This window comes from Fundulus heteroclitus, chromosome 20 (genome assembly GCF_011125445.2).
Source record: "Fundulus heteroclitus isolate FHET01 chromosome 20, MU-UCD_Fhet_4.1, whole genome shotgun sequence".
Lineage (NCBI taxonomy): Eukaryota > Metazoa > Chordata > Actinopteri > Cyprinodontiformes > Fundulidae > Fundulus > Fundulus heteroclitus.
The window spans coordinates 22,584,852-22,601,055 of NC_046380.1; the positions used below are offsets into that span (position 1 = coordinate 22,584,852).

At 40.3% G+C, this 16,204-nt stretch overlaps 2 protein-coding genes across 4 annotated transcripts in view; one reads left to right on the forward strand and one right to left on the reverse strand.

The window, feature by feature from the left end:
- Positions 1-676: 676 nt before the first annotated feature.
- On the forward strand, positions 677-7,561 carry LOC105927088 (tripartite motif-containing protein 16). 2 transcript variants are annotated; one of them, XM_012863691.3, is made up of 7 exons: positions 677-1,200; positions 3,883-3,978; positions 4,057-4,290; positions 4,363-4,531; positions 4,607-4,681; positions 6,327-6,392; positions 6,478-7,561. In XM_012863691.3, exons 1-7 carry the CDS (start codon positions 745-747, stop codon positions 7,023-7,025), a joined length of 1,644 nt encoding a protein of 547 aa, XP_012719145.2. In that variant the 5' UTR covers positions 677-744; the 3' UTR covers positions 7,026-7,561. The 2 variants fall into 2 exon arrangements, with proteins under 2 accessions (XP_012719145.2, XP_036007935.1); XM_036152042.1 differs by having other exon boundaries at positions 4,607-4,666.
- Positions 7,562-10,781: 3,220 nt separating this feature from the next.
- The window catches only part of LOC105927211 (sodium-dependent neutral amino acid transporter SLC6A17), a 30,504-nt gene continuing 25,081 nt past the window's right edge, over positions 10,782-16,204 (reverse strand). Inside the window, exon 12 of one of the 2 annotated variants that reach the window (XM_012863854.3) lies at positions 10,782-14,659. In XM_012863854.3, the coding sequence (XP_012719308.2) occupies positions 14,243-14,659 (417 nt within the window). In that variant the 3' untranslated portion in view covers positions 10,782-14,242. The remainder of the gene's footprint in view (positions 14,660-16,204) is intronic. The other variant, XM_036152043.1, reaches the window with a different exon arrangement.

The following is a 16,204-nucleotide window of genomic DNA, read 5'->3' on the forward strand; positions in this document are numbered from 1 at the left end:
GAACGCCTTGGGATTCCTCCTGAGGAGCTGGCCCAAGTGGCTGGGGAGAGGGACGTCTGGGCCTCCCTACTGAAGCTGCTACCCCCGCGACCCGACCCCGGATAAGCAGAAGACGACGGATGGATGGATGGATGGATGGATGGATGGATCTCAAGCAACCAGCTCTTTATTGTGAAATAGAGTTTAAAAGCTTACAAGGAGAGGACAAAATACTGTGTGACATTCCACAAGTCAGCTTTTTGGTACTTTGTTGAAACTATGTGCAAAAAAAAGTGATACTTTGGAAAAAGTTATTGTGTTGTTTGAAGTTTTCACATCTTTTCACTACCAGTAACTTCTTCCCAATTTCAACACAAAGTAGTGCATGGTTAAGAAAAAAAAATGCAGATAATAATCCAAAGAGTGTGATGTGCATGTGTATTCAGACTCCTTTTCTCTGATGCCCCTCATTAACATTCTGTACATGTGACTTCAGAAGTTAGATAGACGGAAAACTGTAAATCCAGCGGCTCCTTCAAGGCCTCAGAGGCTTGTTGGAGACAATTGCCGACATTACAGGCCCCCCCGCCACCCTCACATTAAGTTAACTCCTCTGTTTGGAAGCGATTCAAATATTTCAGTCACACCCACTTGCACTTTGAAACAGATGAATCAAAAACAAAACTGCTCTGAGTCATTTTTCACAGGAAACGAAACCAAGCGCTTGAATAACAAAGCGCGCCGTTTTCCCTCCACGCAAAAAACATGGAGGAGCCTCACATTCCTGTCAGCGTGAACCGCCTCTCCTGTCGGATCTGCAGAAACCTTCTCAGGAATCCTGCAACCATCCCCTGCGGACACAACTTCTGCCTGGACTGCATCGAGGGCCGCTGGGACGGGGAGCAGAGCGACCTCGGCTGCCCTGAATGTGGGCAGAGGTTTCCCTCCAGACCCGGTCTGATCAGGAACACGACTCTGGCCCAGATGATCGGAGACATGGAGAGGAGCAGGAAGAGAAAAGAGGAGGCGGCAGCCGAGTGCCTGCCGAAGAGAGGCCGGAGCAGTGGGGACACACCGGGGAGCGCTTTGTGCTGGCGTCACGACAGCCCGCTGGATTACTACTGCTCCACAGACGGGAAGATCATATGTGCTGAGTGTGCTTTGGACAAACACAACGGGCACGTAGTCGCTTTGGTGAACGAAGAGCGGAGAAGGAAACAGGTAATGCACGTGAAAATCAAGGAGTCTTCCCCTATTGTGAACCTGCTAAGCCGTTCATCTTAAACTCTAGAAAGGTTTCTGGTGCTGATTTGATGGGAGTCATATACAGTGAGGAGTCAGCAGTGGCGGTTCTAGACCAAATTTACCAGGGGGGCCAAGGAGGGGCCAGTGTTTTTTCACAGGGGCACAGAACAAAAAAAATTAAAAACAATAAAATGGCAATATTTAACTGTGTAATAATATTAAGTGAGCCACTTGTGGCTCTGGAACTGCAGGTTTCAGACCCCTGATCTAGCAGTTGTAAACTTTGGTCCCTGCTCAATACGGCTAAAGCTAAACGTAAAACATCTTAAGTTTTAAATTCTTTTTAGAGTAAAGCTGTATAGGTAACAAATAATATTGGTCAAAGTGACCAATCTGTTATGGTTTCTTTGCCATTGCAAATAATTATGAGAAGTTTATTTAACATCATGCTTTTAGTACAGGGGCCATAACAGGGGCCAGGGCCATTTCTACAGGGGCATGGGCCCCTGTTGGCCCCTGTCTAGAACCGCCCCTGGGAGTCAGGACTTTAGTACAGCTGCAAACAAAAATTAATTTTTTTTTCTAGCAATGTGGCAATAGGAATTGATGTCTTAATGCCAGATAGAGCTCGACAGATTTTGCTTTTACAAGTGGAGCGAACAGCTTTCGCCATAGTGCTCCGCTTGATTTATGCTTGCAAATAGCTTTATTGTGCTTCCTGCAGGGAGAAATTCAAATTATATGGACACTACAATGGGAGAGTAATGGAAGAACAAGAAGAGAGAGAGAAAAAAAAGAGAAGAAAGAGGTGAAAGAAAGAAGAGATAAAAGGGAGAGAGTGATAAAACAAACAATGCAAACAAAAATTCAAGTAACAACACTTAAAGCAGCAAAGCAAATAATTCACTAGCTTGAGGTGTGGCCCTGTAACTTAATTTGTCACAGATTACATACCTTGTTGCTAACCGAATGAGCTCCTAAAGATATCCAAGATGCTACTACTCTCAAAAGTTTAAAAGCACAACTTTTATTTCAATGAGAAATATATAAGATGCTCTGCTCACTAAACACAGACTTCTCTTCAATCTGTACTTATAGCTTGTATAATTTGGAAATGTGGGTCTGATCTGCTTCTTGCAGCAGTGGCGCTCCAGAGTGAATTTGCCTGTCAAAATAGCTAAAGGTAGTACTCCAGCACTGCCTGAAGGAGAAGAGGACACTCACAGAACGATCTTACCCTACTTGGCCATCCTATGATGGACAGAAAAAACACACCAAGATCTCCCAATTTTTCGGCGCAGGCATAAAAGTAACATAAAACCTGGACACAACTAGATAAACAGACTCTATTTTTGATATGGTGTTTGTAGGCAAGGTAAGGTAAGTTTATTTATTTAGCACTTTTCTGCAACAAGATGATTCAAAGTGCTGTACATGAACAGAAAAACATTACAAAGGGAAATATTACACAGGAAAAGATAAACATTAAATTAACAAAGGAATAAGCTAAGCAAATCCTTGACTTCTTTAGTTTCACTGGAACAAGCTGCATCAGTAATATTCAAAGCTTAATTGTTTCTATTCATGAATTAACAAACATACAGAAAGCATAAAATCACAGGACTTAATTGTTTTTATTAATTATAAGAAATAAACAATGTAAAACCTTGGGTTTTATCCAACTTATCTAAAGCCACAACTAGAATAACTTGTTCTGTTTAAGTGAATTAAGAATAAGTTAAGTAAATCCTTGACTAAACTTCTTTAGTTTCACTGAAACAAGCTTCGCCATTAATTGTTTTGATCCATAAGAAATAAACTAAGTAAACCCTTGAGGGGGAAGGGGTTCTGATCTAAAGTAGCTAACTTTTCTAAGAGCTACAATTAACTAGATTTACTTTGTTTCATTGTAATAAAAATTAACCTATGTAATCCTAAACTACACTTTATGGTCTCTGATTTGACCCTTCTGACGCCACAGCTCATACGCCCTTCCTTTCTAATGCCGCCCTGCATGGTGTGGAATGTATTAACTTTGATTCGTTTTTTTAGTACACATTTATGAAGGTATAACATGCTTTTAATATGCAATATATTTGCTGTGAGGCCGTGTCTGTTCGTCAGAAGAATAGAATGTGAATAGATTAAGGTTAAACGAGCTGTTTACGAGCAAAAGTATCCAGGAGAGAGTTTCAAGGCCAGTTCCTAGGCAGTGGGAGAGAACAGAAACTCCGGTTCACATGCAGCAGGAGAAAGCAACAAGAGAAGCTAGTTATTAGGGAGTAAGATAGGGATAAGATGTGCGCATCATTCATTGTGTGACTCTGTATAATCTATGTTCTAACTTTAATAAAGTTGGAGAGAGTGAGAGTTGCTGCCCGTGGAGGCTGGCTGGTGCATCTCTCCCCTTTGCAAAGGTGAAATGTAATTCTGCGTCCATTGGCTGAGTTATTATTTTAAAGTCCTGCACACGAATTAACGAACCCGGGGAAGCAGACGGCTTCAACACTGGGCAACTGCCCATGTGACTTATTTGGCCCCTGGGCTGACTCTTTTCAACAAAACAGAGGCGGCTCCATTATGGTGGAAAAAGAGCCTTATTATTAAAGTATTTCTGATTGTGATTCTGATTATTAGTTGTGTTCGGTATATTCTCAGGAGGAGCTGAGGGTCGTGCAGACCAAACTGAAGGAGACGCTTCAGGAGCAGCAGAAACAGCAGGAGAACTTGAAGAGGACGTTTGATCAGACTGAGGTGAGGAAACTCTATCGGATCACACCGTTTACCAGCTCTGAGCTTGGGAGGGAAGCTGATCCTGTTCTCCTAAAACAGAGGCAAGCCGACAAAACCAAGGATGACTGTGAAACGGCTATAGTTAGAGTCATTGATGGCCTTCAGAGACATTACCTGTCTGTGAGGAAGCTGATTGAAGCGCAGGTAGAGGCAGCAGAAGCTCAGATCTGCGCCTCGCTCCAGAGACTCGAGACGAAGATAGAGGAGGTGAAGAAGATGTGTTCTGAGCTGGATCTGCTGGCGGAGAGCGACAACAGCGTGCTTTTTCTGCAGGTAGATCACTGACATCAGAGAAACGCTCACCTGTATCACATCCCCTCCGCATTGACGTGTTTCTTCTCGCAGGAATGGCCCAGTATGCAGAGTGTCTGTGAAAAAGACCTTCTTCTTTCCTTCAGCGAGGCTCCAGAAGATCCTCTCCTCCCCATCGAAGTTACGAAGAGAGCTATAGATCAGCTGGGGAGGCAGCTGGAGGACTTCTGTGACCAACAATTTGCCTCGATCGCTCAAACTTGTATGTGCAGCTAATGTGGAAATGTTTACTAAAATCAATTAATTACAAAAAACACATCTTTTTTGTCTGTTAAAGGTAATGTTGATCAGGATGAATCAGTCGGAGAAAGAGGTGTGGAGGATCAGCAGCAAAGAGGTGAATCGAGCGTTGGTTTGTAAAGATTTTATTTTTTGTCCTTTAAAAATATTTTGTTTATCGGTCACAACAATCCTTTGCTGGCTGTTTTTAGGCCACTTCACAAAAAGGCTCCTCTTATAGATGGCAAATAAATAGTTTATAGATATGTTATTAATCAATCTGTAAACACTTTATAACCCATTCTAAAGTGTTTATTATGCATAAATCAAGAGACAAAACTGAGTGAGTCTTATGTGTTCAACTATATATTTCATCTTGCTTATATTAAACATTTCAGACAAGGTTGTGAGCGCAAACCTAAGCAGTCAGTTTTATCTCCTACTCCCCCTTAATTAATGAACAATAAACACTTATGAATGAGTTATAAAGGGTTTACAGATTAATTAATAGCATATTTATAAATTAGAAATAACGAATGCACGTAGATTACACATAACACGAGACAAGATGTAATGTTTTCACTTTCTTATGAATGCACCGACCACACCTCCTGAGAAGCTTATAAAAGCTGCTAATAGTCCGTAGCATTCGATAAGATTCATGTTCGAGTCAAAAGACAAAAAAACAAAAAGTATTCCCTTTGCAGACGATGCAGATTATCGTGGAGTTGCATGAGCGCATCAGACGAACGCTCACTGAGAAGTTAAAAAGTGTGCAAATAGTCATTGTCAGCAATTGAAACGTCCAAGTTCAATTGTTCAAATGAATTGATGCCCGACACAAAAACCCCGGTAGCAGTCAGTTTACAGGATGGTGTAAAATACTGTGCGACTCGTTTAAATCTTCAAGTTACAGAACTGTGCACTTTGCATGTATGCCCAAACAAACGCTCCCCGACAAACTAAAGTGGTCAAATAGACACTGGCATGTGAGAGACGGTGTAAATAACTCTTATCGGATCAAGAACCTGTGGAACCAGCTGCATGTCTGTTAACATGTTTGTCAGCAGGGGGCGATAGCCCTCACACGTGTGTGTACTGTGCTGTTCTGTGTAATTTAAAGCATTTGGTTCATTTTTTTATCTGCGTGTCCAACGCACTTATATAACCGAATGGTGGGTTGTCAAGATAACTTACTTCTTTAGCTCATGTAAAGGTTTATATAATTTCATGTCCCCCGTTCCATGTCTTCATTCAAAACTCTGATTGGATAAAGAGGGACCAACTTTATGATTGGGGTAAATATTTGAGGTATTACCAAATTGTTCCATTGTGGGACATTAAATGTCTAACTAACAGTTGTGCATTCAGCAAATCTTGGCCCCAGTGGGAGAATGGAGAGACTGTTGTAGTTCAAAAAGAAACAAGAAGCCTTGTTTGCACACAAGCCGTGTGAGGGACAAAGAAAATACGTGGAAGAAGTTGCTCTGGTCAGATAAGACCAAAATTCAACTTTGTGGTCCACATGAAAAAAATAAAATAAAATAAAAAGTGTGTCAAAACCTTCACCGTTAACACACGGTCCAAACCATGATGTACGGTAGTGGCAGCGTCATGCTGTGGTGGGGGATGCTTTCCTTGAGCAGGGACAGAAAACCTGATCAGATGTTATGAGAGTTAAATGCTAGAGAACCTTGTTAGCGGCTGCAGAAGACATTATTTTAAATATAAAAAAACCTATTTACCCAGTAACGATGTGGTCTGATATCTCCTCATAGGTTTTATTGGAGGCAACGTGAGCAAGAAGGTCGAGGAGCCGATAACCAGAGACGACTTTCTGCAGTGTGAGTTGATCTTCAGCTCTTAATGTCCTCAGCTCACATCCTGCCTCTGAAAAGCTACTCCTTCTCCTCTCTCTCATCATACCAGACGCTTGTGACCTCTCTCTGGACCCCACAACAGCTCATAAGGACCTGATCATCTCCCCTGGAGACAAGGAGGTGAAGCTGTCCGACATCAGATGCCAAACGCCGGCCTCGCGTCACTCAGAGAGGTTCACCCATCGGCACCAGGTGCTGTGCAGGGAGGGGCTGCAGGCCGAGCGCTGCTACTATGAGGTGGAGGTGAGAGGAGACAAGGCGGAGATTGCCCTCGCTTACAAAGGGATGGATAGGAGGAGCAGCCTGAGCAAGTCGGGCTTCGGGGCCAATGCAAAATCCTGGAGTCTGGATCGCAACAATTTCTACTCTGTGAGCCACAAATCAGAGAGCGTCCAGCTCACGCAGCGGCCCAGTGCTAAAAAGATTGGAGTGTATCTTAAATTCAAGGAGGGGACTCTGTCTTTCTACGAGGTGTCGGACAGCATGAGGTTTCTGTACAAGGTGGAGGCCGAGTTCACGGAGCCGCTGTATCCAGGATTCTGGCTCGACGACAAATGCTGCATCAGGATCTGTGACTTGAAACGACGGCAGCAGTAGACGTTTCCAGATGTTCAGATACGTCAGATCAGACCGTGGTTTCTGCAGCAGCACAGCTTCCTGGGTTTGGTTTCTGTTGCTCAGATGACTTTTAGCCACGGTAAAATTCAATGGACCCAAGGAATGAGGAAACAGTGAAACATTTCTATGTTTTAGAAAGGTTCTGCCTTACTGTAAAACAATGCACTGAAAGCAATACCGCCACTGACTTTTGTCTTTTTCTTGTGTTTTATGAAAACTTTTTGGTTCTGTTTTTTTTTTTTTTGTTTCCTGTATGGCTTTGTTTGGTGCACATCTGAAATCAGCTGCAGAGTTACCTGAGTTACATCTGAATGGACCCTCATCACAGGTGGACAAGTCTGAATAATTTCCTTCAGTATCAAACTAAAAAAAACAACACAAACAATAATATATGCATTTAAAGCATTTACATTGCCCACTTGCAGCTGTCCAGTACTAATGAAGCACATCCTATCCGACAGAGAGTTTGTATAGTATGAGAGAAAAAAATAAAATCATGGTTGTCTACGCTTGTATTTAATTCTTGTTTTCATTGAGAACATATTTTCTCCCCTTACAGATTTCTGGCAATCCAAACCTAGCAGATTCCCGTGTGAGTCCCCAAAGCCTTACAAATAGCTTTGTACTAATTAAAAAGGCAGATGCTTACTTTCTAAGCAGCTGACAAAAGCCCCATTTCAGAACTTGAAGTGACTTTTTATTTCTCTACTGTTTATTTCTATTTATTTTAAATGTTGTTGAATTTCTTTTGCATGATGTGTTACTTTTTGAAATATTTTAGCCTACTTCCTGTTGTCAGACAGGTTCTATTAAAGGTGTTTTTATATTCTGCTGTTGAGGTAGTAATCGACATTGGGTATGAAAAATTAAGCAAAACCAAAACATGGGTTAATTACGTTTAATTCATGATATTACAAGGTGGGGAATTATATTTTCGCTTAAAGCTATGCTGGTTTAAATAGCTTTTTTTTTAAACTTATGAATGAAATCATCATTTGATAACTGCTTGTTATATTCATTTAGATTATCTTTTGTCTCATATTATCATTTTTTTGATGAATAAACCAGCCTTCTGAGGCCTTTGGAGCATCCTGGGGAACAAAATACAAACCAATAATGTTCGCATCAGCGCAAAGCAACACGAACCTCGTGTTTCTGCTGGTTGAACACTTCAGGCGAAAGAGTTGGAGGTAAAACCGACACAGACGGTACCTGACAACATCTGCGCATGCAAAACGGGACCTTTGAGCAGAAGGCAAGACCATTTAGCTTGGATTTTCCTTTACCTGTTTTTCTTTATTCTCAATAAAAGCTTAAGCTCAGTGCACCAGATAAACGTCACATGACCTAAAAACAAATTATCTTGTCTAATCAAGTGACTAAACATGCTTTCTCATCCTGTGGGCAAGAAATTTTTCAAAATCTTTTCAAATTTAGACAAACTGAAAGTCGAGGAATGTTGGGTGTTCTTCCCACAATCGCTCCAGACCCATAATGACATCAGTTTTGAGGCAAAAAGAAACAAGCACAGAAGCAGTTTGTTTACTCTTTATTTACATTTATATAACTACATTTATACGTTTTACAATACTTGTGAATCACTCGTTCGTATGACTGAGGAGAAACAGAGAGATAGACTGCAAAGGGACGTTTCCAAATGTGTCTCCAGTACAGCTAACACTGGAGATGTGTGCTCAGTAAGGCCCTGCACACTCAAGTCTAACTCTACACACTCACACACACACATCAATAAATATAAACACACACACATTCAAGTCATAATCATTTCTTACAGTGTGAAGATGTCCTCTCAGCCAACAGGATATTGCTTTTACATTGACCTTTAATTTACTGCTATAGTTAAGAAAACTTAATAAACACCAACTTTATTTGCTTTCAGGTGAACAAAGTGCATAAGTCACATTCATTTTTACTTTTTGTCTCTTGTTAAAGACATTGCTATACTTGACAGGAATGAAAACTATAGCTACAAAACAGTTTGGTGACTCAGATGGTTACATGATGCGCAGACAGACGCAGAAATCACGGAAAATAGAGCGACACAACGAAAACGAGACGCAGGGTTTACAGCCACGGCAGCAGTCGCATTTATCCATCATCATAAACCGCAAAACATGTTTGACAAGATCAAAAATCACAATTGCTGCTGCTTCTCAAGGTACATCCACCAATCAGGATGGGAGGCAAACCTTTCTCACATTTTGATCCATGTCAGGCGATTTTCAATACGCCAGCACACACGGCAAGATAGGAAATATATATATATATATATATATATATATATATATATATATATATATATATATATATATATATATTAATAGGCTCCTCTATTGGGACACCTAGTGGATTATCAATGTATTGCATGTAGATTATTTACAACTTTACTTTTTTCTTTAGACTCACCAAATGTTTCTGATTAGACTTAAACCGTTCACAGTGATTGTTATCGCCATGAGTATGTTTCTTCATATTGTTTTATCAGTTTTTCCGCCCTCAAACTAAATAATCCACTGGTCCGTCTGGGAATGAAACATCCGTGCTCCAGCAGTTCCCAAAGTGGTGAGAAAATGATGAGTGGAACGAGTGAGTGATGCCATAAGCCAGAATCAAAAGGTGAATAAAGCATTTGCATAGTGTGGTGTGAGATTAAGTGATTTATTGATTGAGTCTTTGCTGCGACATTTATGCATTTGGCAGATACTTTTAACCACATAGACTTAAAAAAAGAGGAAAAAACAGTGCAGTTAACATCAAAGCTAACAATAAGCTACTAAGAAGGAAGACCAGTAGTCAAAGCCCTCTGCTGCTGTCTAGTGGTGTTAGTTGTGCATAATTATTGGTAATTGTTGCTAATAAGCATGGGTGCAAAACACATGATTTGTACCAATTGTTTGTGCTACAATCATTTTAACAGTCTCTACTTGAGTTTGAATGTGTTTGTTTAGATGATTGTAAATAAATTTAGACAGTTTGGGGGTTTGGGAACTAAACAGTTTAAATCAAAGTCTGCAGGAACATCTGCCGGCATGCTCCCTCACTCCTTCTATATTTCTTCAGCTCCAAAAACTCCCTCTCCCCGATGAGTAAAATCGGGTTAGTATTTAGAAATGGCTTGACATGAAACTTTGGGAGTATTTGCCTGCCGGTGTTGCTGAAACCTCCCTCCCCGTCACGTGAAACAACCTCAGCAGCGTTACCGTCCAGCAGCATTTTCAGAGCTAACAACAGGAACAAGCGACACAAAAAGAAAACACACACAAATGTTTACATACACTAAAGCCTCAAATAAAATGAAAATATATATTCTACGTTCTTATCTCTGCTAATTATCGCTCTTATGGAACAGCAAATATACAATATAATAAAATAAATACTCAATTTATAATTCAATACCAATGCTTTGAATACTGTAATAGAAAAATAAATAAATGTGTAACATGAACTAAAATGTGCTCCATTTGATATCAGTGTGTAGAAAAAAATTAAACCTTTCACTTTGTACATTGTTCCACAACTGTACCTGTCTTCAGTGATATTTAATAACTTTATTAATCTACAAATATACAGACGACTGTGTGTTTACTGCTGTAGTGGTTGTGCAGGTGAACCGTCTAAGGCTTTTCTGGAGTGCGTACTATCAGCTGATAGTTTCATGTTATTTGGGCTTTTACATCTCGCCGTCCTCCTTCCTTTGGTCCGTTCGTCTTATTTTGTCACAGAGGACCAACTTTGTGCATTTTTCGCTTGTGCTCTTATATTTTTCACTCGCCGGCTCTGACGTACAGCACCCTCCACGTTTATCGGCATGCCTGGCAAACGTGTTACGGAGGCTTAAAATAAATCCCTGATGTCTTTCTTTGCTACAATTGTCTAATGGTGCTTTTTATTTAAATTATTTTGTAACTCACTGGTCGTCTCACTCCATCTGTAGTGTTGATTTGACAGTAACCATGCAAAAAAAAGGTATTTTTTTGTTTTTTTAAAACTTCCACACTAACTGTGTTTCCATTACAAATGTGCTCAAAACTTTGCAGATATTCTGCTAATGTAGAAATGTAAAAAAAACAACTAACACAATTTTTGCAATTGCGGTGTTTCCATTAAATCATTTATGCAATTGAAATCCCACATGAATAAGTTGCTCACATGATAACTCATTAAAAAACATGGCGGTGAAGGATGCAAACATTCGTATTTCAGCCACGGCACTGGCGCTCATCATCAGCCATCAGAGGAAACGTTGCCGTCTCATTGAGGTGTTGGAGCAACAAGCCCACCGTACTTGGGAGCGGCTACATATGCGGCTTTTTTGGGTCATTGCATTCTGCGATTTTATGGAAGAGTTATGGATTCAACATTTCCTGTCGTCTTCTTCTGCCTTTTTCACCGGTGATAATATTCGGTTATTTATCATGTGACTCGTGTGAAGCAAAAAAAAACATTGTTTCCATTGCAGTTTTGCGAAACACCAGTTTTGATCTGGCCAAAAAAAAAAGCACCTCATCCTAGTGCAAAAACATTTTGATTGAAAACCGTAAGGTTTTTCAAAATTGGCATTTCCATTAAGCAAATGTATTTTCGTAAGTACAATTTGCGTAATTTGATGGTCAATAGAAACGCGGCTATTGTGTGCCTTTCTTTATAGGCATGTTGTCTTGTCTTTCCGGGTGTGAAGAATGGCAAAGAGAAATTAACTTCTTGACAGGATATATATGTTTTTACTTGGGTTTAGATTCTTATTTTGGTGTCAGGCCTTTTCCTTTCCTTAGTAGATCATTTTGTTCTCTTGTTCACCTCTCTGTGTTCATTACTGCGTTTGTTAATGAAGCGTTCTCCATTTCTCTCATCGTAATCTTTCCCAGCTGCACTGCATTCTGGGTCTTACTTCACTAATCAACCCTCCCAGTGGTTAAAAGCCTGGCTCCATCTGAAATGTTTTAATTATATTATTCATGTATTAATTTATGGGGTCAACAGTGAGAACACTATCGTTGGTAAGAAAAGAGCTTCGGACTGCCGTGTCAATTTCGGACAGCCTTTAACTCTGAGTTCATTACGCGACGGAAACACATGGATGATGCGAGTCAAATGTGGACCAACAGCCCAGATTGACCTAAGAACTAAAAAACACACAAGTTATGACAAATGTGTCGAACGGCTGTAGCTCTCCATTACATTACTACCAAAACTCAAGAAGCCGCGTAAAGTTATGCAGACTTTCTAGTTCTAACAGTAACCAGTCCAATTGTTTGTTATTGTCTTCTTAAACAGTGCTGACATACTGCCGATGATTTTGTAGTATTTATTTTAGTTGTTTTAATTTTATGAATAGGTTTTGTTTTAAACCCGAAAAGTGGTGTACGTATACACATTATATGCAAAATAAACGATGTGTACAACATAAACAAATAATCAGAGTTTCCTTTTTTAGTTTAACGTTTTTATATGTACATTATACTTTGTCACCTCACAACCGCAGATCTTATTGCTTCCTTTAATTTAAAACTTACGTCACGCTCTTAGACCATCTATCGGCTCTTATTTGCTGTAGACAGCAAAGGTGAAAATGGCCAAAGGCCTTTTATCCACATGGGTGACCGACAAGTCGTGTAATGCGTGAAAGGGTAAATGGTTCTACTTACAAGTGTGCGCTCTCTTCTCACCGGACGTTTTCGTAAATTTCTGTGGGGTGGGCTGTGCTTATACGTCATGCAAAGGATTGTGGGATTTCTTATAGCTCCCTAGTGCCGGTAATAGACATGGCGAGGTCCCTATGCTAAAGGAACTATGATAGGGAGCATACAGGCTCCTTTTCCTACCTCCTTCCTTACTGACTGCACTATTCAGACAGCACTTATCATGGCGAACGCTGACGTACGGCCGCTTTGGATGAAGAGTCCTTATTAGACATTTTGGGATGCAGCCCCGGTTAATTTCCTCACCTCCTCACCACTTTCTTCTTCTCTTATGTATTTGATGATTCCAGTTAGTTATTTTCCCCCGGTTCCCCTGTGCCAATGAAATAAAGGTCCCAACTTTGATGTCTGCACCTGGGTCCAACTCAACCACAAATTCTGACACCTCTGTGTCAACTCATGTTTTTACTGAAATTAACTTTTCTAGACTTTTTCATCAACTTAAAAAAAGTCAAGAGGGGGAACAGTAAACAGGTCAGTTAAAGTTTAGAAGAATTGCTAGGGGTGCCAATAATGAGGGCATCTATGATTTTGGCTAAAACAAATATTTTCTAATGGGAATGTTTTTCACCCAATGAATAAGTGTTCTCCAATTAAGGGATTGTTCTCTTAAATTTGTTTTGAAATCAAGCTGCTACAGAAAAGGATTTCATTATTTTTTTTAAGCTCCTCACACATCTTTACCAGGAGAACCAATAAGCGGAAAGGGCGTTATTTTTAATTTATTTTAATTCTGCCCTTTGGAACAATAAGAATCTGTGACTTACTTGTGCTCATACACTTTTAAAAAATAGACTAGTGTGCTTATGTGCCATCATTTGAAACCAACTAGACTTCGGATTAGCACGAGTAGATTAGGCCTTCCATCACACGTCCAAGGAATACAATAGAGGCTTGTGTTTCTTATTATGAGTTTAACGTAAAATGACTAAACTTGACTTTTACTCCAACTCAACAAACATTCTTTGCTTGAATTCAAGCGTTTTGTTTTTACTCTTTGGTGAAGAAACTAAAAAGTTTGACCTCTACAGAAGATGTGACATGTATGTGACGGAACATGACGTTTCTTAATTTAATCTCCGCGTAGGAAAATCTACAGTATTTTATTAACTACACTGTACATTGATATTTACAGAATGAACTCGGGTGGTTAACTTTGGGTCTGAATGAAACAGATCTGTGTGTCTTTAGAGCAGCCTCGTTTAAATATCACACAGAAACACCTTCACAGACTAAATGTAGCTTTTTCTTAGATGTTTTTTTTGTGTGTGTGTGTTCATTTCAGACTCACTGCATAATGATAGCCTGTGTTACCCTGTGTGTGGCTTTGACAGTCTGTAGGATCAAGAAAATCGGGTTTTACTCCACTGAAAAACTAGGTGACTACTGAAGGTTTTGCGAGATTAGCTGGACAAAGGGTTGAAAACTAAACTGATGGGAGGACTGCATGTTGGAGGGGTGTTGGTAAGGGGAAAGTCAAGAGTCTGACTCTGGTGTAAGAGGTGTAAGGGGCGTAGGCGGCGTTGTTGGTGTCGTGGGGCTTATTGCAGCGTTTTGGTAGCTCGTGCCGTAGCAGACATTTGGAGACAGAGAGTTGGGATCCACGGATTTGTTCCCCGTCGGGGTCACGTAGGGTTTGCGGGCCAAACCCGACAGCGGCACGTCGCCAGGCTTGGCACCGAGGATGAATCTGGCCTCGTCCTGCTCCTCGAGGTTGGAGATGTCTTTCATCATGGTTTTACGATAGGAGACGGACAGCTTGTTGGAGCCGTCCGACATCAGGTTGAAGTGGCGCGCGATGAAGACGATCGGGAGGGGAAGCATGGCCACAACGATGAGAGCGAAGCACATGGCCAGAGCCCAGGGCGGGTAGCTTTGGAAGCGTTCCTGAGCCTGAAGTGAAAGACGTGTACAGCTCAAAAATAGACACAAGGAGAAATATTTACATTTCTAACCCTGTCAACTCTTTCGCATTTTGTTACTTCACAGCCACTAACTGCGATGTTTATGTAGATCTTTGAGACTGACCAACACACAATCACAATGTAGCGTATAACTGGTATCTGGCAGAAAAATTATCATTTTCAAAATCCTTTCCAAATGGAAATCTGGAAAGTGTAGCAGGCATATGTATTCAGCTCAGCGGTCTACCTAAACCACAGGTGTCAAACTCAAGGCCCGCGGGCCAAATCTGGCCCTTCAAGGTAAATTATCCGGCCCTCGAGAGCCAAAAAAAAGGCATATATCCTTTTATAGTGTATAATGTGGCTAAAACTGTGCCTCCTGTAAGTGTAACTCACCCCAATATCAACTTTTTTTGCAGATAAACTGTATAAACTGGGCCTAAGAGTGCTGCTTTTATGTTACTGTGCATTTTTATACTACTGTGTGAACTGGAGTGAAATTATGAAATGAAAAGTATCGTCTCTACACATGCAAGCGGCCCTTTTAATGACTTCATGATGCCAAAGTGGCCCCATATAGAAATTAGTTTGACACCTCTGACCTAAAGTGACAGGCTGGGCAAGGAGACAATTCATCAGAGAAACTGTGGCAACTCTGGAGCAGCTGCAGCAAATCTGTTATCAGAATAACTTTGAGCTATGCATTCCTCAAATTAAAGCAAACATGGGGAAAAAAGCCAGTATGTAAAACAAAATGCAGCACATCGCCCTGAACACGATAGCTTCGCCATAAAGCATGGGATCACAGTATTGTGCTGTAGTGATACTTTTCTTTAGCAGGGATGGGGAAGCTGGTCAGTGTTGATGGGAAGTTGGGTGGAGATAACTACATGACAATCCTGGAGGAATAAAATGTCAGAAGCTGCAAATTTGTATATAAGTCACCTAAATGTACATAGGTCATCCTAAATATCTGCTTTATTTCCTTTGTATTTTTATTTTCTTTTATTTCTTATTTTTTGATACACTGTATATATTTGGACACACTCTATATACCTTATGCACCCTCTCCTCCTTTTGGCACCTTCTTTGTTTATTAAGCCGATGTGTGACAAGTGAATTTCTCTACTGTGAGATCAATAAAACCCATCTTATCTTATCTTATCTTATCTTATCTTATCTTATCTTATCTTATCTTATCTTATCTTATCTCATCTTAAAGGTTTCAAGACTGCAGCAGAGATTCCTCTTTAAGCAATAGATTAAGGAAAAATTGGTCTGTTGTTAAAAAAGGAAATGTAAATTGTAGAGTTCAAGTCTAATAAGAGTATTGCATGTTTGCATCATTGAAAAATCGGTAGACAATGTGTTGTACTTTTCTTATTTTGAAAAAAAAAGAGTCTTCTTAGCAAGAGGAGCAGGATATGGGTGAAACCTTCTCAGAAAATGTCAAGTTTAATAGAGCAAGTCTGCCTTTGAATTAAGGTGGCTAGGTGTTTGTGGTCCAGTTTACTATAAAATTAAAATGAAAACA

Excerpts from the sequence above, each read along its gene's own strand:
- LOC105927088 (XM_012863691.3), top strand. The coding sequence starts at position 745 with ATGGAGGAGCCTCACATTCCTGTCAGCGTGAACCGCCTCTCCTGTCGG. Across the intron at positions 3,979-4,056 it reads GGACGTTTGATCAGACTGAG|AGGCAAGCCGACAAAACCAA; the intron begins GTGAGGAAACTC and ends CTCCTAAAACAG. Across the intron at positions 6,393-6,477 it reads CAGAGACGACTTTCTGCAGT|ACGCTTGTGACCTCTCTCTG; the intron begins GTGAGTTGATCT and ends TCATCATACCAG.